General features: G+C 37.1%; 2 protein-coding genes across 6 annotated transcripts; one reads left to right on the forward strand and one right to left on the reverse strand.

Annotated features, from left to right (window-relative positions):
- Window positions 1-1860: 1860 nt before the first annotated feature.
- SGO2 (shugoshin 2) lies at window positions 1861-16473 on the reverse strand. Of its 5 annotated transcripts, XM_061456558.1 has the most exons (10): window positions 15894-16473; window positions 15399-15532; window positions 12955-13109; window positions 11873-12048; window positions 11399-11476; window positions 10569-10639; window positions 9939-10174; window positions 7415-9436; window positions 3905-4052; window positions 1861-2280 (listed from the first exon to the last, which is right to left on the reverse strand). In XM_061456558.1, the coding sequence occupies exons 2-10, from the start codon at window positions 15443-15445 to the stop codon at window positions 2178-2180; spliced, it is 3036 nt and encodes a 1011-aa protein (XP_061312542.1). In that variant the 5' UTR covers window positions 15446-15532; window positions 15894-16473; the 3' UTR covers window positions 1861-2177. The 5 variants fall into 5 exon arrangements, 4 of the variants coding, with proteins under 4 accessions (XP_061312542.1, XP_061312565.1, XP_061312534.1 ...); XM_061456581.1 differs by lacking the exons at window positions 15399-15532; window positions 15894-16473 and adding an exon at window positions 13602-13696 and having other exon boundaries at window positions 8135-9436; XM_061456550.1 differs by lacking the exons at window positions 15399-15532; window positions 15894-16473 and adding an exon at window positions 13602-13696.
- KCTD18 (potassium channel tetramerization domain containing 18) lies at window positions 13728-26425 on the forward strand. Its single transcript, XM_061456680.1, is given in 10 exon segments — window positions 13728-13912; window positions 19525-19722; window positions 20873-21084; window positions 21993-22186; window positions 23299-23393; window positions 23862-23964; window positions 25656-25772; window positions 25774-25870; window positions 25872-26148; window positions 26151-26425. Coding segments are annotated over 9 exon segments (1290 nt in total). The 5' UTR covers window positions 13728-13912; window positions 19525-19565; the 3' UTR covers window positions 26189-26425.
- The last annotated feature ends 390 nt before the right edge of the window (window positions 26426-26815 follow it).

A 26815-nucleotide genomic window follows, 5' to 3' on the forward strand; every position in this document is an offset into this window, starting at 1 on the left:
CAATTAAATACAAACTTGGTAAAAAATACAAAAAATGTATATTCTATGTGTAATTATTTTTAAAATAACATTGAATTTCCATATTGGTGGAATACTTTTTTCCCATGAGGTTCTTGCTGTCCTTGTTGCTGTACATTTACAATCTTTGCATGCTCTCTGGAACTGGTGACCACAGCTAGACAAGCTCTGTTTAGGGGATAAGGCCCCCTTTGTAAACTACCTTGCTAGTGGAATATTTAACTCCAAATTCATATATGGAATGTTCTACAGGATGTGAGGATGGAGGCACGGACCCAGAAGTAGAGTGCAAGCTGGATCATTTATTGAAAAGATTACACGATATCTGTATGCTTCAAAGCAATTAGCAAAACCCATCTGTGTTTGCCTTGCGGTTACATCAGGTGAAAGGTCTATCTGATTTTCTTATCGACATCCTCTTTCCAGTTCCGTCGTCCTTGTTTCTTGCCAGTTCCAACATCTTCCAAATACCAGTCAGGGACAGGTCACTCTTAACTGCCTACTAAAGTTCCTCCTTCCCATGGTCACTCTTAATTGCCAGCTTTGATACATTCCAACCCCCACAACAGGATCTTTGGGAAACTGCCTTGGAGCTACAGAATCTCATTACAAAACAAAACAAAACAAAACCCACAACAAAAACCTGTAAATAATGCTTTTGTGCCCCTTTACTGCTTATGGTTAAAGTTTAAGACCTACATGTAGAAGGGACCCACCTGAAAGCTGTATCTAGCTTTCCATGTACGAATTGTTTTTTTTCTGTCAAAATATGCAGCTGAAATTCTGGTATCTCACAGGAGAAAGACATCAGCTCCCCTTGCTGAGTTTCATGAGATTCCTCTTGCCCCATTTCTCCAGGCTGTCCAGGTTCATTTGAATGGCAATGGAACCATCTAGTGTTTCAGACACTCCGCCCATTTTTGTATCCACTGCAAATCTGTGTAGTCTGAACTCTGTTTCATTATACAGGTTGTTAATAATTATATTAAACAGTACTGGCCCCAGTGTGAAACCCAAGGGAGCTCTAGTATTTTGCCTCCAGCCGGAGGCAAACTGGATGCTGCTGATCACAACCCTTTGGGACCAGTGGTTCATCCAGTTTTCAATCCACCTCATATTGCACTTAACTAATAGATACTTTGTCAGCTTGTCTGTGGAGTTTTGTCAGAGACAATGTCAAAAGCCTTACTAAAGTTGAGACAAACACAACATCTACTGCTCTCACCCACCAACCTAGTTTTCTCACAGCAGAACACCAATGGGTTAATAAAGCATCATTTCCCCTTTGTAAATCAATGAGAACTACTCCCAATCATCTTCTTGTCTTTAACGTGTGGAAACAGTTTCCAGGACTATTTTCTCCAACAGCTTCCCAGGGTACAATAGGAGCTACAATGAAGTACAAAGAGTACAGTTTGGTTTGGTATTTTTAAGACTATATTATGCATTTAAGAATATCAGTTACATCTCTTATAAAGAGGTGTACCATAACACACGAAAGGAATAGCTAACCAAAGGTCTGGTCTCTGGAAGTTTCAACAGTGAATGCCTTTGGAAAAAGTATAAAAATTTCTACTGCAGGGCTCTTTTCTTTCTGGCTGCCTCCAGCACAAACTCTGGACACAAGACTTCTCTCTGCTGTTCCTCAAGATGAGACTTCCTCATTCAAATATCAGTATGATTCTGTCAAATCCGAAAGTCAACTATCACACACACAAATATACACACACACGCACATTAAAAGGGACTGTCTCCAACTATTTCAGTAGATAAATCAAAATTTGGGATGCTTGTGTCTGTTCCAACCAGCATTTACTCATGGTAAGTATGAAAAAACTCACATTAAAATTCCCAAAGGTGATTTATTTTTGGTTCTCATTAAAACATACAATTTTCTTACAAATTAAGAAGTGCTGCAAGCCCTTTGAACAGAATTATAAACTGGTGATCAGAAATGAAAAATATAGTGAAGCCTAACCTCAGTGTTTGCCTTCCTCAGTAAAGTGTTCCTTATATAGACTCCTTTCCAGGAAATTCCATACCTGAAGACTTTCACTAATCAAAGAACAATAAACACTCTATACAGCTAACCATATAGATATAGTTCAAAAATTGTACCCATTTTAGAAGAATTGTTCATAAAGGCAATTTGCTTTTCTTCAAATCAATTTGGATTTACTTTTAAAGCTCCTTTTTTTTACTTTATAGACTGGAGAATTCAGAAATTGTGTATCTGTAAACTGATCCCCACGCCTTAATTTGCTGTAAACAAAAGAAATAAAAGACAATGTATGAATATCACAGAGCACCTATGTAACTACAATTATACTACCAATTCCAAATGGTAAATACTTTCAGTGAAAGCTTGATACACTAAAGAAATTAAATTTATGGAAATGTGTCTGAAATAGCAAGGCACGGATATTTTCCAAACAAATGCTAAATATAGTAGTCTTTTTATGTGTCCTGTATCATATTAATATGGAACTGTAACTCCATTCCCTAGAAGAAAAAAACTCAAAAATTATTTATACCAAAAGCTTAACATCATCCATTCAGGATAGTATACCTGAAAATCAAATATAAATAGGAGACAGGAATCTAAAATCTTGAGTGACATCCACACTTTTTTTCTGTTGTTAAGTACTGACTCTCTCCAGAAGTACAGAACCTTACCATTGTTGGGTATAAGAGGAGACTGTATAAACATCATAATATTACAGCATTTAGTATTCAGTTCAATTAGTAAAATAAAACCGTAACTCTAATCCCTGTGCATTTCTTTTACAAGCTATGTGGCATAAATATTTCTGAAAAGCCAGCAGTAAAGTGAAAAGACACTTCCTACATTACTTTTAGCTCCTATATGTCCTCAGCCTCATGGCTGCAGTTTATTGCTTCCTTACAGAGGTAAACAAAAATATTTTGGGTGTGTATAAGAACATACAATAATTTTTTTCAAAAAAAAAAAAAAGACATACTCCTTTTAAACCTTTGTCATGAAGTTGCTATAATCCTTGCAGTCTCAACACTATTATGGGGAAATTTTAATATTGTCTTTACCTCACGAATATGCATTCTGCTAATACACACAAAACACAGCTTAATTTTTCCTTAATATTTTACGTAAACAAAACCCCAAACCAAATCAACCAAACCAAATAAAAAACCCCAACCGACTCAGTGGCAAGAAACTCTCAAAACATACTCAGAAATAATCAACCTAAAGGTCCACTGGGATTTACATGTATTCATGTAAATGCAACTATATTTGTTTTCCTAATGGAGGCTTGGCTTTAAAATCCTGTTTTAAATTTTAATAATTATTACAAAATTTATGTGTTATCTTTTAACAGTTGTAAATCCTGTGCCAGTAAATCTGCTAAGAACACTGAGAGTTAAGTAACTAATAATGGAATTAAAATATCTTAAACTCGAAAGTATTTCTTATATTAGACACAGCAAGTTAAAGCAAAATGACTGCATTATATATTATTAGTGCATAAATTATCTTGCCACTTGACAATATTACAAGGACATTACTGTGGTACAAGCTTACATTTAACATTTACATTATCTGCCTGTAAAAGGGTTTATATCATGTATTATGTATTAAGAATTCACTTATTCACTACTAGTATCAAATGTTATATGCTATATTTAAATGTTACATTATATGCTAATTCATATGTTGGTGTCTTACTTCAGCACTTGGAGATCCTGCCACACTAACAGGTATCAACACTGAAGAATCTTTCCAAAAGAGGTATGTGAAAGAAATAGTTCAGCTGTTTATTTGGGGGTTTTAATAGCAAATCTTTATTTCAAGACAGGTAGGTACTCAAAAAAACCAAAAGCACAAAAGCCCTAATTTACATAAACCTACCTGTTTAGTCTGGGTTCTTTGTAGCAAATACTGGCTCTTGTTCGTCTAGATGGTGCTACTGAGTTTTCTTTTAAGGTTTTGCAGGATTTAGGTGAAGAAGTGTGAGATTGTATACTAGTATTTGTAACATCTTGCAAGACCTTTCTTCCTGTGAATACAGAAGTGTAGATGCCTCACTTTAAGTACTTTCAGAACTGAGTAAACTTTCAATTCATACTTATTTAAAAATGTTTTTATTAATTCAGGTACTTTGGTTACCGGTCTTACTCTAAAGATGCGCAATGAAAATGGATAGATGATCAAAGGAAAGGCAACTACAACAGCTTTCAGCCTACCCAGATTTGGAGCTGTTTGAGGTCTGCTATGGCTCTTGGGACATTTTAAGCCCCATAAGCACCATAATTTGCAGCCAATGGCTTAGAACTCCCAAGAGTTATTGCATTTAAAAAGACAGAACTGCACACAGCTCATGACCTTGAATGCAGGGCAGGGGGCATACATGTACAATATAAAGATGCAACCTGTATAAGCATTCTCTAGTCCTGCATTTTCCAATTTTAAGCCTGCTCTTGGGGCACATATGCATAAAAAAGAACATAGCAAGGTGATTAAGTGGGCCTCCTTATCTTCAAAACAGTACACTACCAAACTGTTTACAATGCCTCATATTTTGAGCCACTGAATATGCCCAAGAGGAATACTCCTTGAAAAAGAACAAACAACCTTGGTAGAAGTAGTACTATTTGTTTCAGCTTTCTGTAATCCCTTTAAGACAATTCAGAATGCCAGACTAAACAAGTATTTTGATAACTTGGGACAAATACTGAAATTATTTGTTAGCCCACACTTTGAAAAGTTCTAACCCATTTATTGATCATAGTCTCTGAAAAACACTAAGATTTAATGCAGACAGCAATCCAAGATGAAATAAATAATCTTAATCTGTTTATTCCTTAAAAGTTCTTCAAAGAGTGTACATTCCTCACTGATATAGGTCAAGGTTTAGATTTACTGCATCCATATGAGAATGTTTGGTATATAGTTTTTCAAAGGAACTAAATTTAAAACACTCTTCACTTCCCAAGTTTGAATGCTTTACCTTAAATTCTTTGTGGCAGCAAACGGATGCTATTTATCTCATAGAATAAATTCACAGACATATGGGATAAAAGATGAACTTTTTGTTGTGCTTATCTTCACACTAATAAAATGTCAAAAAGTGAAGACTTTCTTTATTATAGCATCTAAAGGCTTTGCCCAACCTAGCATACACACTCTTAACTGATGGTCAAGATGATAAAGCTGAATTCTACTACTCTGTAGTAGAATTCTGTACCGAGATCAAGTAAAATATCTCACTGGGTAAGAGTGATTATTTCACCAACAGTTTTCTGAAATGTGTTAAGCAGAGACGTCAAGTCAGAGTATTTCTGCTAACTTCTGAGAGACATATTAAGGTGACTTTGCCCAGCTTGCAGCAAATCCCACCTGATTTATGAAGGCAAAAGAAAAAGCACTGTCTTTGAAGGAGTTTGTCAAAGAAGAGCAATGCTCATTTGGTGCAAACAAGAGGGCTCTCTGATTATGAAAAACCTCCCAAGTTTGGCTTTAAGATCTTCATTTGTACTGGTTTTAAAGTGAAAGTAAACTGTTACTCCAAGCTTTTCCTAAAGCTTAAGGTCAGAGATCAGTTCAGATTCTTTTAAGCACGAAGAGTTTTGAGACATCTGTAAGCCTGCATTATTTAAGAAAGCAGAATGCCTGCATGAATATTTATGTTCATATAGATCTAATTATATAGAGACTTTCATCACAGGAGACTTTCAGGGTATATTTCTAAGTACAGATCAAGGTAGTGATCAGAAGAGCTGGCATCATAGAATCATAGAATCGTTAGGGTTGGAAAGGACCTTAAGATCATCTAGTTCCACCCCCCCTGCCATGGGCAGGGACACCTTACGCTAAATCATATCACCCAAGGCCTCGTCCAACCTGGTCTTGAACACTGCCAGGGATGGAGCATTCACAACCTCCCTGGGCAACCCATTCCAGTGCCTCACCACCCTAAGAGGAAAGAATTTCCTTCTTATATCCAATCTAAACTTCCCCTGTTTAAGTTTTAACCCGTTACCCCTTGTCCTATCATTACAGTCCCTAATGAAGAGTCCCTTCCCAGCATCCCTATAGGCCCCCTTCAGATACTGGAAGGCTGCTATGAGATCTCCACGCAGCCTTCTCTTCTCCAGGCTGAACAGCCCCAACTTCCTCAGCCTGTCTTCATCAGCGAGTCTGGCATTTCCTAGCTTTCTTTTCATTCAAGATACAGATCTGGATACAGAATGAAAAATGAACTGATTTTTGAACTATGCTTAAATGGATGAAGATCAAATGACTGGCTTGCTTTTTATGACAGTAGTCTTTTGATACTGCTGATCACAAGGGTTTACTAATATATCTGTAAAGCTAATACAATTATGGCATCCTTCTTCTACTTTCCAAAGAAGGAATCAAAGATGAGAAAATGCAACTACAAATTACCAGGACTAATACCTTGCACAATGGTCTAATTCTGCCGGTATTCCTATTCTGTGGTCATGTAAAACAGTAGATTTTATTTTTTTGGCCATTGTGTCCTAGTATTCAAAAGAAGCCAAGGCAGTATTTGCTTGATAGTCTGGGATTCAAACCATTAATTTTGAGCCAGGAAACAGTCTAGGTGTTGGGACATTTTCAGAGACAATGAAGTAAACGGGAACCTGTTGGGAATAAATGTTTACGAAATAGACCACTCGTGACAGGAACCTTCAAAGCTACATTCTAAAGCATGTTTAAACTTTAGCACAGATGTTTAGACATACATTCTTTTAGCTCCATTACAGTAATTTTGTTATATTACAGAAGAATCTAAACCTATCATTCAGACTACACTAAAGTTTCTTTTCTCAATATATCTTACTTAATAAAGAGGTTGTCTCATGATAGTTTGCTCATGGGTAGGTTCTATAGAAAGCCTGCTTAAAGTACTTTTTATTAGATCTCAGAATTCCTGTTGAATTGCAGTGTTTCTGAAGAAATACAAATGAACTCTTAAAGTCCAGCTATGTTCTCCGTTTATGAAGGGAAGAGTGTACAGTTCACTCTTATTACCCTTGTACAAAAGCTCCATCTATTGCATCTTTCTATCTCAAACTTTCTGAATTCCATCACATTCTTTGAAAAATGCTCCAACTATAATTGCTCTTCAAGAATGTTGACTACTTACATCTGCACAACTAAATGTCATCTTGGAATATATTGAAAAGTAACAAGGATATTAGTTCCCACAATGACTGGTAATCAATATAGAGTATGAATATTTTTGGTAATTTTCAGTCCTACCGTTTTAAACTCCGTTTTATCCACTCTAAGCAAGCAGTAAGAGTAGGATAGAATTCAAAGAAGACAACTTACCACTATTTCAGGCACTACCTAATTCAAAATGCTACTTTTTTTTCTCACCCATTCACATACCATGCCAAGGTGTCAGAGTCTTTTTGTGAGTCTCTTTAGAAATTTGATCCATTTTTTGTTCTGCTTTTCCAGCATCCAGTGCTTTATTATGATCATTTTCCCCACTGGTTTCAGAGTTTTTCAGTATTGAGAAGTTCATGGAACCACTGTGGTTATCAAGAACTGGGAGCTCCACACTGGAAAGACCTTCCTGGAAAAAGCTATCTACATTTAATGGCATATTCCTAGAACACTTGACAGGTAAGAAGTCAAAAACTTCTGATTTTTGAACTGTGGCCTTTAACTTGATCATAAAGGAATCTATCCCATGAGGGACTTCCTGGTCATCCAAGCTATTCTGTGGCCCCTGATCAAGATCCTTGGAATAATTTATTTCTGGTCTGGTCTCAGTAGTATCAGAACTAAACCTCTGTTTGCACTTTACCCGATTATCAGGAGAATTACTAATCTGAGGCTGTTTATGTGCTGCTGATGAGGAATCTACTTTCTTTAACATATTAGCATCATCATCAACTAGCTCTTTATCTTGTGGTGTATTCATAGCTACACCATTCTGAGTAACTAAAGCTGCTTCCATTTTCGGAGTTTCAGTTATTTTATTTCCAGGAACAGCATCTGCATGCAAATGATTTTTTAGTGCTTCATTTTTATGAAGTGAGAACTGTGTATGATTTTCTTTTGGTATTATAAATGCTTTTCGGCTAGCCTTTGCCAACGTACCCTTTAATCTGCCTGGCGAAAAATGTCTAAGTTTTTGGTCTGCTTTCTGAGTAATTTTATGAATGCTGTCACTTTCAGTTTCTTCACTTTGGCTGTGACTTCTTTTGTTGTTGTATTTTCTCTTTATGATGTTCTTCTGGTCTTGTTTTCTTTTGCTGTCATGTTGGTCTATGTCTGTTTGAGACTTTTTTGAAATATATCCTCCACATTTCCCATTTTCCTTTCTACAGTATTTTGCTGTGTTGATTTTAGAAGGGGTTTGAAAAGTCTTCCTGTTTATTTTTGGGCTGCTGTGTTTTTCATTTGCATGCAGAAAGTCCAACTGTAAAGGCAATACATTAGAAGTGTTATCTTGGAATGGTAAATTTTCAGCACAGTAAACTTCTGGTGTGATCTGGTTAATAGATGAGTTTGAGTCTGCTTTTTGTATTTTGCTTTCCATGTCTTTAAATGTTTCTGGGCAAGTTTCTTTATCTGTCTCCTGTTTTCTTGGACTCCTTAAGTTAACTTGGTCTGTCCTCCAAGTATATTTAGCTTCACTTGGGCAATTTTGTGCTTGACAATCTTTGCTGGTATTTGGCAAACTCACCTTCCCTACAGGATTTCTTGTAGGTAGCTGTTCTGTCTGATTTTGGAATAGCTGAGTTTGTGACTCGGTAGTTTTTGAAACTTCACTGCTGTCAGCCCTTGTGTGCCTCTCTTCTGCATACAAATCTGAATGGACTTCAGTCTTGCTTTTAATTTTCTCTTTATCCTTCTTAGAATATTTTACTTTTCTGAAATTTGCTAATATTTTATCATCAGAATTGGCATTAAAATTTTTATTTTGGTGTAACTTATCTTTATCTTTCACTGTAACTGCAAGTAGTTCTCCTGCATCACTGGCAGTCAACTCCATATCTGCACCATAAACAGTTTCTTCACGCTTCATCTTATCAGTCAAAAGCAGCTTCTTAAAATCTGTCCTGCTTTCATTGTTAAATTTAAGAGCTGAAGGAATAACGCGAGATGAGTCACTTGAACTGTCCTGCAAATTCGTATCATTAGTGTTGCTGCTGCTGTTGATACCATGGAACAGCAGATTATCTGAGCTACATTTTTTATCAAAATCCTTTATATTAGGTTTAGTTGTTGACTTACGAAGTTCTTTGTCTTTCTTCCTTTCAGTCACATTTCCACTGAGTGGCAATGAACTATCATTGTGTTGTTTTGTAAGTTCCTCAGGCTGTCTTAGAGATTGTGTATTTTTGACATGAGTCAGGAGGGCACTATCGCAAGTTAGTTCGGTGTGTAATTGATTTTCTGCAAAAAGAAAAATTTTAACAGCTTGGGGAAAGAAAGGCTGGAGTATAGTTATCAGAATAAGATTATGGAAAGTTGGACCAGAAGCATGGAAAATTACAAACTTTTTTTAACTGAATACACACATTCTGTGGTTGGTCCTTAAAAATTTCATTAACTAGAGCTAACTTTATATTTTACCTGTGTTGGATTTTTGAAATTGTCTGTAAATACAAAGGTATTTTTCTATAACAAATACAGTTCATCTTTGGTTATCTTACTAAATTTATTCTGTTCACATCAATTTTGTTACATTTCAGCTGTGTTATTTCAATGAACATTCTTCTACAAGCGACTGTCAGCACACCTTTACTTATGGGTGAGAATTCCATTTTTTTGTTAGTTTATTACAGTTTAAGAATCTTACTATACCTTCCGTATCACACTTCAAGTAATGAATTATTAAATACTAATTCTCATATAGCTCTGAGAAATAAATCACCTGTACAGAAATACAACATACCTTTAAAAAATATATTTTTGTCAATGGTTGTTTCCACTGAGTCTATTTCAATTAACTTTTGATTATTTGTACCAGAAGGCAATGATAATGCAAACTTGACTTGATCTGAATGCATTTCCTTTGGCAAAACAGTGGTACACTTATGAGAATTTGGTAATTCACACACAGAAGGTCTATCTTGCTGTTTTGCATTAGCTGTGGCTTTTAAAGGAAGCTTCACTGGCAATTTTAGAGATCTGAAAAGAGGAAATTTTACTTTGAAGAATTTTATTATAGTTTATGTCATAACATTCAATCATTTAAAACATTTCCTTAATAATATATAAAAGCAGAAAACAAAGAACTCTAGTATGCAATCTGGTTCTAAGTCAGGGGCAAATATATATTTTTTAATGATAGAGAATCCTGCTTTGTGCTGGGGAGATCCCACGACAAAAACAGCAAGCTATTAAAACACAACTTTTGTCTACTGCTCTCTATATAAATTCCAAGTTGCAAATAGGTAATTTCTGAATTAGACTGGAAATTGTTTCCCATTACCTCAAAAATTTTTAGGACAATATACAAAGATTAGCTGTAAAAAAACCCCACAGTCACTTACCAAATTCCGCATTTAATACAACCACCTACCTAGCAGACCGACAGGTACCCTTGAACTCGTCATCAGTAGGGCTACTTGGACCAGCTGACAGAAGATAACTCTGAAGAACCAAAAGAAGAACAGTGGGGAACAGAAACAGTTGAACATTCTCTTATGTTTTAAGTATCAGTAACATTCACAGGAGGAAAAATAAATATGGCCAAAAACCAGAAGTACTGATGAGAGATGTATGATATTCAAACAGAGAGAGTAATTTTAAACAAAATACTTTGTAGCAAAACTTATCAGAACCTGTAACCTACCTGCATCCCAAACAATGTGAAGACTTTCTAAAACTTAGCTGTAACTAACACAAACCGTATTATACATATAGAAACACAGAGCAACTCTAAGCAACGGCAGAACAGACTATAAAATTAGTTTTTTTAAAATCAACTGTAATTTTGCCATGACACAAGGAATAATATGGATTATGTTTTCTAGAGAAGTTTCCACATGCAACATATTAATTGCAGCACTAAGCAAAGAAAGCAAGTAGCTCGTTCATTGGTGAAGAATGCCACATACTGAAGTGCTATGCTTTGGTTGTTTTTTTTTAACCACATGACTTCATCAGGGCTGATATTTAACTTTCAGATACTTTGTAAACAAGATTAAATCCTAAATTTTTACTGCAAGCAACAGCAAAATTTAATTGATTTCTGATTTCACTAGACTGGGGTTTCATCCCAAGTTTTAAGGAACTGTGGTAAATGTTTTAAAATACTTAAATATTTTGAACATTGAACTCATTTAGATCCTTTGAATATATTATCCTGAAAAGTGAGTTCAATATGGTAATAGTGTGAAAAAATCTTACCTCAGAAAGACTGCTTATTTCTATTGCATTTAAGAGCTTATAATTCAAAAATGCTTCTATTTCTATAAGAGTTGTATTCTGCATGTAAAAGAAAAAAAGCAATTTTAAATAGATGTATTTTAAGTGGTTTCTGACTTAAGACAAGATCTAGAGGTGAATCTGTGTTGTATTATTTTTAACACTCAGTTGAGCACAAACTCATTTTTAATACCATCTCAATATCACTAAATATAAAGGAGACATTGACACTAAAATAGCTATGGATAGACATATACACTCATGGACAAAACAGTTAGTACCAAAAAATTCCACGACAGCATTATCAAACATGAATGCTACCAGATGAGACAACTTCACAGATCTGAGGTGTATATTTTTTAAATCACCATTTTAAGAAGCAATATTAAGTTAAAAAAAAAAAAAAAGAGCTTGGTTTAGCTGATTTAAGTTTAAATCACATTATTTGCAGCATACCAAAGAACTTAGTTTTCGACGAAGGAAGATATTATGAAGCTGGAGCTTTTCTATGTCCTTCTGAAGAAGGATGTTCTCATTCTTTAGCTTCCGAGAATTTTCCTTCTCCATGCTCAAAGCCACAGCTAATGCTTTATTATTTTGTTTTAAAGATACTTTTAACACAGATGAGTTATCTAAAGGAGACAAAATAATTATTTTCAACAGCTTCAGTGCAGGCCCTCTCTGCATTAATTATCACTGTATAATGACATTTCCATCTGTAGGTTTTGGTGGAACAATAGTACTTCCTAATATAAAACTGTTTCCGCTGGCTGTCATTCTGATGACTGCTCTGTCAGCTTCATGTTCAAGTTTATTTCATGCAGGGATTCTGCTCTAATCTGGATTTTTTTTCAATAAGGTTATTTTAAGAAGAAAGTGTTTAAAAATTTATAGTTTCACAGGTGTAAAAATGTTTCCAAATATCTAAAAACCAAATAGGCATTTTACAAATGAAACAGTTCAAACATTTTAAGCATAAACATGAGTTCTGACAACAGAAAGAAAAAATATTAAAATCAGAAACATACTCTCCATTATCCTAATGAAAACCTGCCTGCTCATATTTTACTTTTCACCCCCAGTGACACTGCATATTACCAAGACAGTATGTGCCAAAGAGCAAGCACTGAAAATCAGACATTAGGAAGAAAATCTTTACAGTGAGGGTGCTGAAGTGTTGGCACAGGGTGCCCAGAGAAGCAGTGGCTGCCCCATCCCTGTCAGTGTTCAAGGCCAGGTTGAACAGGGCTTGGAGCACCCTCGTCTTGTGGAAGGTGTCCCTGTGCATGGCAGCGGGCTGGAACTGGATGATCTTCAAGGTCCCTTCCAACTAAACCATTCTATGATTCTATGATAAAATGGTCAGAGAATTGGATAAATAAAACAACTTACAATCATGTGTTGTGTCAAACTCTCCTAAAATTCTCTGCATTAAGGCAGAAATTCAGCAGATCATGTTAAATACAACTGCTACTACTCTTGAAGGCATACACTCTAAGTACAGTAGACGGCTTTGGTTTTATTTTAATAGGACTTACTTATTAACTTAGTCTTAATTTTAGATGCTAAGGAAGTATTCCATTTTGCAGCTCTTAATTTTCCATCCCTGTTCTTCATGTGTCCTTTAACAGCATCGGAGGTGAAAATGATAGATGACTTCACATTTGCTTTTTTATCCATCATCGGAATGGACCTGTACATTGTCAAAGGGAATGTCCAAATAATACATGATCTTTCTCACACTTTAAAAATTTAAGTTTCATTATCTCTTACCAGGATTTGTCATCTCTGAAGCTGAGAAAATTGCTTCAGTCTTTACCTCTGTTCAATCAATTCAGTCAGGTTAATGAATTGCTCGAGACTTAAGTTACATTATGACAGAGTGGCAAAATATTTAATAACCATGAAGACTAAAAAGGATCACGGATTTTTGAGTTTGTCCATTCCCTCAAGCTATCTACTGGAGTTTACACTTAAAAGGGAAAAACCACAAAGTTCTATCCCTTCACAATAGGACCATACCAGCTTGCTCTTCCTCAGGACCGATTTTAATTCGAAGCAGCTAAACAAAGCGCACTGAAAATGCTACAAATTTAAGCAAACAGCAGAGCCCACTTCCGCCGCCGCCCGCCGACCCTCGGGTCCCTCCCGGCCCCACAGGCGAGACCCAGCTCGAGGACGCCACCTCCTGCCTCGCCGCAGGCGCCGCCAACGGCTGCGCGCCCGCCAACGGCCGTTGGGCGGCAGCCGCTCCATTGGGCCCAACCGCTGCTGACGGGCCTCGCGGCCGGCGGGGGAGAAAACTGTCCTAGTCAGGCCTCAGGGGACAGAGCGCGGCCCTGCACCTGCAAACAGACCGTGCCCGCGTTTCATGTTGGATGGAGCGTTGCTCAGAATTAAGCCACCGTGCAACGTCTTAATAAAACAACACGGGAAAGCCGGAAAAGATGACAAAACTACCCGAGAATCAGTAACACTGTGCTTCATAATTCGAAGGTAAAACACACAGCTAGGATGGATACAAACCCAGCCCGTATCTACAGCTGGATTTATACCACGACCAGCATTCACCTTTCCTGATGCTTTGCTGATAAAACAGGAAAGGTGCTGTAGTGGTTTTGTCGCGTACATGCAAAATCGCCCATGTTAGAATAGTTCATGGGTACTCTTACATACATGCGATTACAGCCATTTCTCGTCAGAAATGGGATATGCTAAGTTACTAACCTTTAATCCACAGTTCTAGTTCTTTTAGTGTTTTTTAAAAAGGAGTGGGATGTATGTAACTCTTCAACTGCGTGTCTTTGCAAAACCATTTTAAATAGCAACCATTAATAATGTTAAAACCCTAAGTATTAATTGTGTAAACACTTAGCATCAATCTCAGTATGCTGTGATGAAGAGAGTAGGGAACTACGGATAGTCCACTTGTCAGATTTTGACAGTACTACGCTTTCCGTTCAAAGAGTTCCTTTAGGTTAAAAGGAGAAAGCCACGTAATTCCTTCTCAGTGGAAAGTTAAAACTTCTGGCTGATCTTTAGCTATTAGTAATAGATGAAATGACAAAAAATGAATAGACAGACATCAAGACAGTTATGAAAACAACTTTTTAAATTTAATTTACTAAATTTAAAAACCAATATATTATAGCAAGTATGCAGGCTGCCTGCATACTTACCAACTTGTAAGGGTAGGAGTCTCCGATGTTAGAATGTGAGCAAACCCACTTTTAGTTTGGTTCAGGTAATATTAGGACTGGGAATTGCAAGGAAGTATTTTAGTCTAATAAAATGCCTTTCCTCAAAATGTGTTCTGAGCCCAAAGGCCTTTGCTCTTTAACACTCCCTTCACATACATTCATTTCCAGTGGCCCAGTCCTCCCATTAGCTCAGGTGGACATTAATTCTTAATATTGATCCAGAAATCCACAAATTAATAGTAAATGGGTTTGTGAAAATCTCAAGAGAATTAGAGTTTTAATTTACTTGATGATTTATAGATGTGGAACGTTGAAATAAAGCATTATGTTCCATAATGCAGTAACCATCATTAAAATCTTACCTTTCCACATGCTAACATTACAATATGCTATAAAGTAAATCAAAGAAAGCATACATAAGCATCAGTGGCATTACTTGAGAATGTGTCTTTATCAACTTACGATTTTCACAATCTGCTACAAACAGCATCTGGAGAGTCCCTCTTTTCTTATATTCTTTATATATATTCTTTAATATATATTCTTTAATTATATGATACATGACATGGTTTCCCAGTGTAGCCCTGAAGCTGCAAACCCTGTACTTCTAAGCAATCCCCTTAAAACAGATTTGATCCAGCACTCCTTATATGCCTTTGGTACATTTCCCCTTACCAGGCAACTTGGAAGAGACTGTAGCCACTGTAAAAGTCTGGCCAAATAGAAGAGCAAATAACCTTACATAACTTTAAAAATAGAAAACCAATCAAATAAAGCTTTACCTCCTTATTCTTTCCAGAAGGCAGTGTTTTCCTCCAGAGCCAATCATAAGTTTTCATTTCCTCCAGTTTTACAACAGTCCCAAGTCCTGCAGGGGCAATTGCCAATTTGCTTCCATTTAATGTTTATGTCACTACTGCGGGCAATAAATTTAAAGCAAAATGTGAATTACTGCGTTTCCACCTGTGGTCATACTTTCCTTTAAACTACACTGATGAACTCCCATACTGTAACATTTCACATGTAAAAATCTCTAGTTAATTGCCAGCTGCTCAAAATGGGGAAGAGCTTAAAGCACTGCCAAGTTTCACAGCCTGTAAATCTTAAACATGTATTAAGAGCGGAATTCTGGTTTTGGGGCATTTGGGATCCTATGACTGGTCATTAAAATAAACAGAAATGAGATGTAGTCAAAGAAAGACGTGCAGAGGCAGACCTGCTGCAGAAGCCCTAACCATGTGGGAAGTGTTGTATTGAAATTGTATCTTACTACATACCTGCAAATCCATCTCTGAGAAGAATCTTGGTGGAAGAATTAATTCCATAGGGTCCAGTAAAGCATGAGTTATTACTAAAGCACTGCTGTGTAGATTATGTAGAACATCTCCTCCCTCTGCAGATTCTCTGATGTCTAACAAGACTTGAGCTTGTGCTACAGTTTTTCCTTAAGCATAGTATTAAGACCATACCTTCCTCTAATCGCACCCTTTTTTTGCAGAAGCTTAATGAAAATCCATTTCTTAATGCCTTTTCCCCTCTGTAAGATCTGACTGAAATTAGCAAATTGAAACACAAATACACAGAGGATGTGTGTAAGCCTGGCTTCCTTTGGAAATTAGTGAAAAACAAAACAAAGTCACCATGTTCACTTCCCAAGAACATGTAGCTGAAAAGGCAGTTTGCTCATGCAGGTTTGTTATGCCACATGCATCTATACCAAATACATGCTGTACTGACCTTGAATAGTAATGATATTTCACATAGTTAAATGTGAGGTCCAAAACATACTGCATTGTTTGTGTACATATACTGACTAACACAAGGAGAAAACAAGCACAGGAAGCTGCAACTTCATTAAGTGAATGTTTTACAATGAGAAAATTTGGAGGTTAATCTTACAGCATATGGTAACATGACAACTGCTGTTTATGAACTATTCACAGAGAGTAGGGACAACAGACATTATATCCTTACTAAGATACACCTAAACCAGACACTATTATTCCACAAAAATATCTATTATACCTATTTTTACTTAGGTTATAGTAAATCCAACATCCATGAATTATCAGTCTGTATCACATTCAGTGGCATCTTGTAACTTGTGTGTTTATTTAATTAATTAGATATTAAGCATTAAGGACCTGGCTTCTGGGTGCATTCTTAGCCAAGAACTGTTCAGAGAGCACAGGAGAGCCACGGTGCTTGTGGCAGGCCATTTAAGCTCTGCAACTGTAGCATGGTTAGTTGCTAAAAAAGTGAAGTATATATTTACTGTAGCTTTAACTGCCATACCAATGCAAATCAGCATTAAGATAAAAAAGTGAGTTCTAAGTAGCAAGTGATCACTCAGAGTACACAATTTCAAAGATAAATTCTCCTCTCTGTTTTTACGAGCCATCTAAATAATACCAGATGCAGTATGATTCAGATGGCTCTCCCTTCAATGTCCTTCACTTGACTGAAGTCTGAATTACAAGTCTATGCTCCTAAATATTAACTGAAACCACAGTAGCTTATAAATATTTACGTATTCTCAAAAATCAAAATGTAGTAACACACCAGAATACAGCAAGCTGCACAGCTATAACAGCAGCTGTTCTGTGACTGTTAACTCATCCTTTAATTTGACCCTGTAGCAAATGAGCTTGCAGTTGAAATTTTAAATACCTTAAATGTGGTAACAAAATGTCAATGAGTAAAAACCCAGGACAATACAGGATGAAAATCAACATGAATTACAGCTATGACTGAGCTAATTTGCTATGTAAATACAGATAAACTATTTAATATAGGTACGTTTCTTGTATGTAAAGTGTACAGCTAAATAACCGGATTTTTATTGGACCTCGGATAGCAATTAAAATATATTGCTGACATTTGGGATTTAGTTACTTCTTACTGTGTCTTCTAAACATATAATAGCCTATGCTTTCCAGAAAGCTTACAGGAACTACTTGTTATTTGGCATTTGTATCCACAGGGATATGTTATGACAAAAAACAAATTTTTCTCTATCTGATTACAAAGTTAAGCAGGAATTACACATAATGTTCCAAACTTTTTGTTAGTTTGTTGGTTTTTTTTTAAATTTATTTTTGGGAAATACAGCTGCCTCACCTGTACAGAAACTTGGCATAATGAGGCTGAGACAAAAGCATAGTGAGAATCTAATTTCCATTACCTTTCCATTATTTGTGCCTTCATTTTGGTGAGCAAGCCAACCATATGTCAGACACAGACAATTTAATGGGACACTGCTTCTGCACGTCTTTGTGAAACGGCTATATTGGGGTGAAGCACCTCGACTCTCTTTTTCTGTGCCGTTCTAATGCATAAAATTTGCTCTGAAAAACGTACGGAAGTCTGCAGCAGAACCGCCCGGTTTCATAGGCAAGCAGCATGAAAGCAAATTAGAAGCTACAATGCCTGCACTTGTATATATCAGAACTAAAGAGACTGCTACTGGCACACAGATGGCAAGTTAGTCTGCTCAAAGGGACGAGCAGTCTTGTCAAAGCAGGGCAGAAAACACCAGCTGACCTGAGGCTACTTTTTTTCTGCCATTGCTGCCTATTTTAACCAAAGCAGACTTTTCCATCTTAACTCGGAGCATGTACCAGCATATCACCCTTCTGAAATCACCCAATCTCAGTGCTGCTACTCGAGATGCACAGGAACAGGAGAAACCTGCGCCCATATCTGGGCTTCCACCTCGGGCCAAAGGTGGTGTCGCAGCCCGAACTAACCAGAAAGGGTTTGAGGCCTCTGAAGTAAAACGGGAACACTATGGGTTAGAACAGCTCAAGCTGTGATACTATTGAAACTACAGGAAACACAACTGAGTCAAACCCACCCGAGTAAACATTTACTTGTAATAAATAAAAATTAGTAAGATTAATAGGAAAGGCTTCCACCTTACAGAATAGCCGAGTTTACATGGGTCAGCCCCAGGACACCAACGCCGTGCCTGAGGGACCCCTCCGAGCTAAGCGGGGGAGGCAGGGCCAGCGGGGCCGTGGGCGCCCCTAGAGGCGGCTGACCCGCCAGACCGCGAGCAGGGAAGCCCCTCTCTTCTCTTCTCCTCTCCCCGCTCGGCTCCCGCCTGGCCCTTCCTACCGCCCAGCCGCCATTTTGCGGAACCACGGGGGCCCCGCTCGCTCCAGGCCCGGGGAGGCGACCCAGCAAGGCGGCCGGGCCGCGGGAAGAGGTGGCGTAGGTAAGCGCCCCACCAGCGGCCTATTGCGCCGCGGGTCAAAGCAGATGCCCGGGCGGAAGCCGCGTAGCAAGTCATTAACCCTTAAAGGGCGTGCTCTACCCCACCCCCCAAAAAAAGAAACCAAACCCACAAACTAACCAGAACATCCCCCGTCCTCCCCAAAAAACCTTTAAAAAATAAAAAAAGTTTAAAAAACTTTCTTTTGCTTCTTGTGCCACCCTTTTCTGCCCTGACAGGGGCCCCCTCTGCAGGGAGCTCAAGGCAGGCACGAGTATTTATTGGCAATGTGGCATGAATGATGTGACAGCTTCAACAACTAGTTAAAGCATCCCTAATTAAAGGTTGGACTTTAAAGAAGTCGGTTTTCGTGCAGAATTACTGCATGTTCAGTGCTGTGAACTATACTCGAAGCAAGATTTCCCAGAATGTCCCTCCAGTGCTCTTCTCACATGTTCTCACCATGAAATTCTGCTTACATAGTTGTGTCAGAAGCAACTTTTGTGTTTCCTAAAATGCCATAGTTTTTTATCGTAAAGGTGTAGAATATTTGGCTATGTACAACAATATATCTCCTGAACGGTTTTCAAAGCTGATTTACTATATTGCTGCGTAAAAACATCTGAGAACTGAGCTCATCCACTTCCAGTCTTAACTGGCATTAGGTTTTCTTCTGTTTATATCTGTTTCAGGTTTGAATAGCTCACAATTAGCATCGTCATTTGCAAATGCAATGGAAGGGGACAAGACTGAAGATGGCCAGGGTATTCTACAACTTAATGTGCAGGGATGTTTGTACACAGCCAGGCTTGAGTCTTTATGCCGTTTTAAGGATTCAATGCTAGCTTCTATGTTTAGTGGACGCTTTCCTCTAAAAGTGGATGAGTCAGGTAAGTATGTTCAAGCTGTAAATATGATTCTGATCAGGGAGCTCTGTGGCAAATACATGCTTTTGTATATACTTTTGCATTTTACAGTATATCTCTTTTTCAATCTGCTGAGCATCAGTTGGCTTCTTTAATTCCAGGATGTAAAACGATTAAGTGTGCGTGATTTAGGGGTAATTAATCTGGATTTCACAACACTACTCATGTTTGTACAGTGCTTACTGTGTCTTGACCCAGACCAAACTGGGGCTTTGGAATGTATTTCTTCAGTAAAAATATGAAACTGAAGTTTATGAACCCCTATATTCTCCAGAGACACCTTGCTCTGTTCATTACATAAGGAGATTTGGGTCCAATCGTTGATTCAGAATACTTCTTTACCTGGTAAAGATTGCATATTTCACTACCATGGCTTAATAGGAAAGCTTGAATAAACTATTCATAGGTCAAATTTCACACTTGTTTGTGACTTGGAAATCCTGCCAAAATATGTCCAGCTTAAAGATATGATAGATACAGTAATTCCTTGTTGTATGCTTTTGACTGTTTAAAATATCTGAAATGTTTGACATTTTTCTAGGCAGGGTTTTGCTGCCATCTTTCAGTTGCAGTAAACAGCCCACTGTATGCAGCTGCATGTAGTCTGGTCAGTTTCCATTGTGGTCCTTTAGCCTAGCAGGCAAAGGAGAGAAAAAGAGCAATATTCAGGGAAGGCTGGACTAGATGTGTGCTGGAGCTGATGCTAATTTTAACACTCTTAGTTGCCTAGATCCAAAACTGGGGAAAAAACCCAAACTCTGCAATAGCAAGAAAAGATGTATCTGCAGTTAGAATTAGAAATGCATCCAGAATTAGATTTCAGCATTTTAAGTGAAGTGCAATACAGCTGAGGTTGTATGTTGGCATGGTCCTATGCAGATCGGTGATTTCACCGAAATTCCAAAGAAATGTTTACTGCACTGAGAATCTTATCTTCAAATAACAAATATTCCAGGGAAATGAAATAGTAGTTTTAAAAGAACAGAGACAGTAAACTTACTCCTCCTAAGTAGGTAAAACTAGTACAGAAACTTTATATAAAGGCTTTACTTGATGATTTGGTAGTCCGGCTTCTCTTGCTGGAAGCAGTATTTCAAATAATTTATGTTTTCAGGAGCATGTGTAATTGACCGAGATGGAAGACTGTTTAAATATCTTTTGGATTATCTGCATGGAGAAGTTCGGATTCCTGAAGATGAACAAACTCGAACTGCACTGCAGGAGGAAGCAGATTATTTTGGCATCCCTTACCCATACAGTCTGTCTGACCATTTGGCCAATGAAATGGAGACATATTCTTTAAAGTCAAATATGGAGCTTAAAAAGGTCTTGACATTTCTTACATTTTTAAAGATCTGCTCTCTAATCCACATCATTCATTAGCATCAGATACTAAAACTGTAATATATGAAAGTTAGCACTTCTTAATTACCATGTTTAATCATCAGTAAATTCAAAGGTTTAGGTTAAGGAAACTTAAGAGTTGATAATGCAGCCACAGTAGTTAAGGACATGTTAAATTAAGCTTTTCCCATTGCAATACAGCAACAGTTTAAATTGACTCTGTTTACTTGCAAGTCTGCTGGAGAACTTGCGCAATAGGGACAACATTAGCTCCCTGTATGCCTTCAAATTTTACTTGTGATTAGATTTGATCCCTTCAGGATGTTTGTGGGTTTGGCCTTTTTTCAATTTTACAAATTCATCCTGAAACTCAGAATACAAATGTACTTTGCCATTTTTTTAGAACAAGAAATAAGTGAATGTATTATTTAAAACCCTAGGGTTTGTCTGTTTTTAAAGTATTGTAACTTAAAAGCTAATTCTAATTTGCTGATCAGAAATTAACTCATATTACCAGGTCTGTGTTAGTCATGACAGTCATCTGTGTTCTCTTAGTAAGCTACTGTTCCGCATATTTCACATTCTCCCTTACTCATTTCCTTTTGAAAAGTATAAAATACTTCCAGGTCTTTAAGTTTTTCTCCATATTAGGGATCTGCCATGCCTTTAATTTCTGTGACTTTCTCCTAGTTTTACAATATTCTCTGTAACATCAGATGAGAAATATTGCAGACATTATTCTGGATAAACCACCTCCTTAATTTGCATCACAGATTTCACCAGTCAGTTAAGAAAACTTAAATATGAAAGCTTATTCAACTAAAACCATTGTATTCTTATTAATATTTGGTATTTTTTATTTTCTTTTTTCTCTTTTTTTTCTTCCCCAGGCTTTGTTAGATTTCTGTGACTCTTATGATTTGGTTTGTACCAAGCCCACAGTTTGGGTCCTGCACTATCTCAACACTTCTGGAGCAAGCTGTGAAAGTAAAATTATTGGTGTGTATGCCACAAAAGCTGATGGGACTGATGCAGTTAATACAGAGCTGGGAACAAAAATTAATCATAAAAGCATTTACAAAAGGTAAGATGACTGTCAAACACATGAAAGCAGTATGAAGTGAGGATGAACACTCACATAATATCTAAATAGTATTATATGTAGCATAATACAGCATTAATGTACTATAAATCTGTGAAAGGAATCAGATTCTTTCCAGCTTCGAAAACAGCTGCCCAATACAGTGGTCACATTAAACAAATAAACAAAGATTAACAACTAAGCATGGAGTACAAGAATTTGAGAGTCCACAGAAGGTGGCTAGCATGCTGTTGCTCTAAGTTCTCATTATGTTTTACTTGCTATTTTTTAAAATGTCTCAACCATTTAAAATTACTTTCTAATTTAGGATGATATTTACACTAAATACAGTGAATGAATGTCCATCCAGAAAAAGTTGCAGAAATATTCACAATGTTGGTCATGATTCATGTAATAGTATTTTACGGTCTTTTTAGGCAGCTGGAAGAAATATTTAACACCAAAAAGAACTGAAGATGAAGGAAAATGGTTATAATTCTTTCTAGAACATGTATCTTTCTACTACACTATTAATGTATTTTTATGACAGTAATTATAAGTTATTGGTAGACCTGTACTTACGAGTGTCTGGAAGCAGTTTGCCTTTCTTTTAGTCCCACTTAGTGTGCTTCACTGTATATCTTTATGTGTATCTGTGTATGATTACAGTAGAGCTTTTGATGTTTCATCTTTATAATTAAGATGTAAATTTTCCTAAATTCAGGCTGGGAACATAAATATTTATTCCAAGAGTATGCGAACACATAACATCAGGTATCTGTCCTCCTCCTGTGTTTTCCCTTTGAATAAATGATTGAGATGCAGAAGAATAAATTTTACATCATTAATTTTGTAATTATTCTTTTATGAACATCTATTCTTTCATGAATACCCATTTTTAGCAGTGTTTAGAGGCATACAGATCATAGAAGGATGGCTGTTTGGAACCTTTTGTATGAATGAAACTTAAGTAACATTTACTTTACAAAATATTTACTATTAAGTTGCTATAGTTAGGATTTGGTAAAAAGACTTAATGCATTTCAACAGTGTACATTTGTAAGGACTTAGCCAGATTTATCACATCACTATTACCTGTAAAACAATATTTCTAGAGAAGCTGGAAATAACATCCAATACATCTGGAGCTATTATTCAGTACCTGACTTAAGAAAGATGATGGATGCTTTCAGTGCCTGGGATGGGAGAGGTAGAGTATTATTTATTTCTTTTTTTTTTATTTCTTTATTTTTTTATTTCAGTAGTATTACTTTTTTATATAAAGATAAAAATATTTGCCAATTTACTGTAATAAAGATTCTGCATATGTTTTCACTCATTCAGTAAGTGACGTGCTGTAAAATATTCTGTAGTAGTGGCTATTTGGGGACAGTGGGGAGAAGGTCTTAAGGGTTGTTCCAAGAAGGTGACTTGAATGAGTTTACATGAATGAATAGATGTAGTAAGAGCTACCACATGCAAGGGGTGATAGCCTGCTAGCATTGGGCACTCTGGTGGAAGCCCTGGAACCACACTGGCTGTAAATAACACTCGTGTCAGCAGAGATTCAAAGCTGAAATTCTACGTAATAAAATACATACGTTCATTTAGTCAGGTGTATGTACAGATAACACTATGTTCCCTCAGCTAATCAATAGAATGTCCCTTTAAAATGCAGGTATCAGCTACTGGAGAGTACCTCAGGAGCTGATAGAATGTTGGACTCTTGAAGAATGCCCTTTGGAAGCCAGTTTGCATCATATGCCTCCAGTTCGTAAGAGGTACACTGATTTGCCTAGGTGGCTTAAAATAGAGCAGATATATAGCACAATTTCTTCCCTCCCAAAATGCTGCATTTAGGTTTCAGCTAAAACTCCTGACATGCAGCAGTGGTCCTGGTGAGACCATACAGTGTCTTGGAATACTCTAAATGAACCTAGTTACTGATTCTGTTTTACCTGTACCTCATTGCTACTCTTAGAGAACAAAATCTTTGAACGTTTAACCTTTCCTTTTCATTTTAGTGGTTCTTTTGGTCTGTAATGTGCAGATATTGAGAATCCATTCTCATCTTGTGGCTCTGAGGAAGAACTCCCCAGAATCCTTGTAATAAGTACTTGGGTATTTGCAGGCTTTCTGTTTGAACAGTGTCACCAAGTAACAGTTTTGCAAGAGCAATAAGAAGAAATATTACTCTCAGATACTGTTTATTCTTTTGTATGAATCCCTGTGACATTTCACAGATCTTTAAAAGTCCAAAATGCAGGTACCCTGAAGAGTATCAGTACTTTTGTAGAGTATCTTCTAAGCTGTTTGTCAGTGTCTCTCACAGCTCATAGCCTGTTTACAGTACTGACCTGCCAGCTAAAAGTTTTTTCATTCCTAACAATCAGGTCAATTAAAATTACAGCTTTTCTTTGTCAGCTGAAAATCTAGATATGATCCGATTGAAACATGTTCTTTCTTCTACTTCAGGGCTTTAGTAGCTTTCCCCCACGTAGGAGCCATCAACAGAGCCGCAGTTTGAAAGCTTTTGTTTTATTTTTAAATGCATTTGCATTTAAATTGGCCTCCATGTTCTTTCCTTCCCCGCTTCTTCTTCATCTCTCAAAAAATTATTGGTATTTACTGATCATCCCTCTGACCTGGTCTGGTCTAGTTTTTGTTTCGTTGGGTTTCAGATTTTCTAACATCCGGTTCAGCTGTTTTAGCATGACCTGAATTTCTGTGGCATCATTTATTATTTCCATGAGGAATTAAAATCTTCTAGGTATCTTCTTTGCCAACACTGAGAAACAGCGTATATGTAATACTTTAAAAACTGCTGCCAATTAGAGTTGCCATGAGACTCCATAGGCTTTCTTATGTAGGTGCTTTGTTTTGTATATGAACATTTTCTCTTGAAGGATTATCCATAATCATTTGCATTGAAAAGAAATGGGGGAGGGAGAAAGCAGAAATATCTTTCTTATTTTCTCAAACTACATAATGTGGAATGCTACATCTTGTCTTTTTCTCAAACTGCATAATGTGGAATGCTACATCTTGTCTTTATGTGCAAGTGGGTCTTACATTTTTGTAGATAACTTACACCACATCAGACCAGTATTTAGTGGACTTTGTATCTGATGGAATCTGTAGCTTTTTAGTCTTTTCTTTCTCTTAACTCTTCCAACTTTTTCTCATTGATTTTCACTCAGCTGTTTGTGCACTGTATCTCTCGCAGTTTTTAGTGTGTAATATTACTTATACTGGTAAATATTACATAAGTAACATTACTTATCATGGTAGTATTCATCACTGATTGCAGCGATGAACAGTTAGGAACCATAAATGATACCATAACATGCAGAAATTAAAAGCACTTCAGGTTTGTGGATGGCTGTTGCATTTGGCTGTCTAATAGCAGTGTTATAAAAGAATAATTTCTGTACATAATTAGTTTCTTTCACTGAAGTTCTTTGTTTTACAGACGATTAATCAACTTTACTGAAGAGGAAGGCTATTCACCATGTAAAGTGGGGCCCAAGCCAATTAGATTCTCAGGTCCCTCAACAAGTACCCATATCAAAGTCAAGAATTCAGCCTCATAAGGCAGCTGCTTGCCATGTTTCGTGTTCTGCAGTGACTCTGAAAAGACCCAACACTGAAAATGTGGCACTGCACAGAGTAGCTTCTGAAACTGTATTCCACAACGTGCCCAGCAGTGCCCAGCAATTCCCAGGCACCCTGCAGAAGGCAGAGTGCTGACAATGGGACACCACATCAAGCAACATTCAAGATCGCAATGTCTAAGAAGCCCCTAAGCAACTGTGTAGTAAAGCTGAAGCGACCTCCCCTTTTTCTTGGGACACCATCTCAGACATCTTCTTCTATATCCAGTGAAACAAGCAAACAGGACGGTGCTGCTGTTGAAACTCCTACTACTTCTATGGTACCAGACATGAACGAACCAGCTGTATTAGCAAGAGTGTTAAGCCTAAGCATGATAAAGTGGATGGATAATGTTTGACTCAGCCTGATAGACTGGATAGCTTTGCATTATCTGGTCAAAGAGGATCATCATCAACTCATGTGGTTATTTATTCAAAGATTTGCTAGAAAACTGTGATGAAAAAATTTGTGAGAAGCATAGGAAGAAACTCTTTTAAGTGAGCACTGAAGTGTATTTTCTGCTTTACTTCTAAATATATTCTAGATGTTGGAGGAATTAAAATGGATTAAAAACCCTCTCAAACACAGTGCAGTCGTATGTTTCAGTATCTCACATTTGTATTTGTTAGGTTGTACTAGTACAACTGACCTTCTGAAGAGTGTATTTGCACAGCATAAAAGATCTCTTTATTAACTTCAACCACAGTTAACATTGAGTCGATTTCCTTAATTTGTATCTTTAAAGTGGGGAAAAATAGGTAACAATAGCTTTCATTAGGAACAAGTTTGCCACAAGTGTGCAACATACTGAGTACTGGGAAGATTCCAGAAATTGAATGCGTTTGCTGGTATTTTCCACAAGGATAAGTCACAGTATTATTAACAGCAATGAAAGGGACCGCCTTGGCTTGTGTTCCATGAGAAAATTCAGGCAGGTAAGAAGCATGCCTAGGGAGCAACAAGACATTTTTTCCCATG

The sequence above is a fragment of the Pezoporus flaviventris genome, unplaced genomic scaffold, assembly GCF_033815535.1.
Source record: "Pezoporus flaviventris isolate CSIRO_AGI_PZ_B2104156 unplaced genomic scaffold, CSIRO_AGI_Pfla_v1 ptg000001l, whole genome shotgun sequence".
In the NCBI taxonomy this organism is placed as follows: Eukaryota; Metazoa; Chordata; class Aves; order Psittaciformes; family Psittacidae; genus Pezoporus; species Pezoporus flaviventris.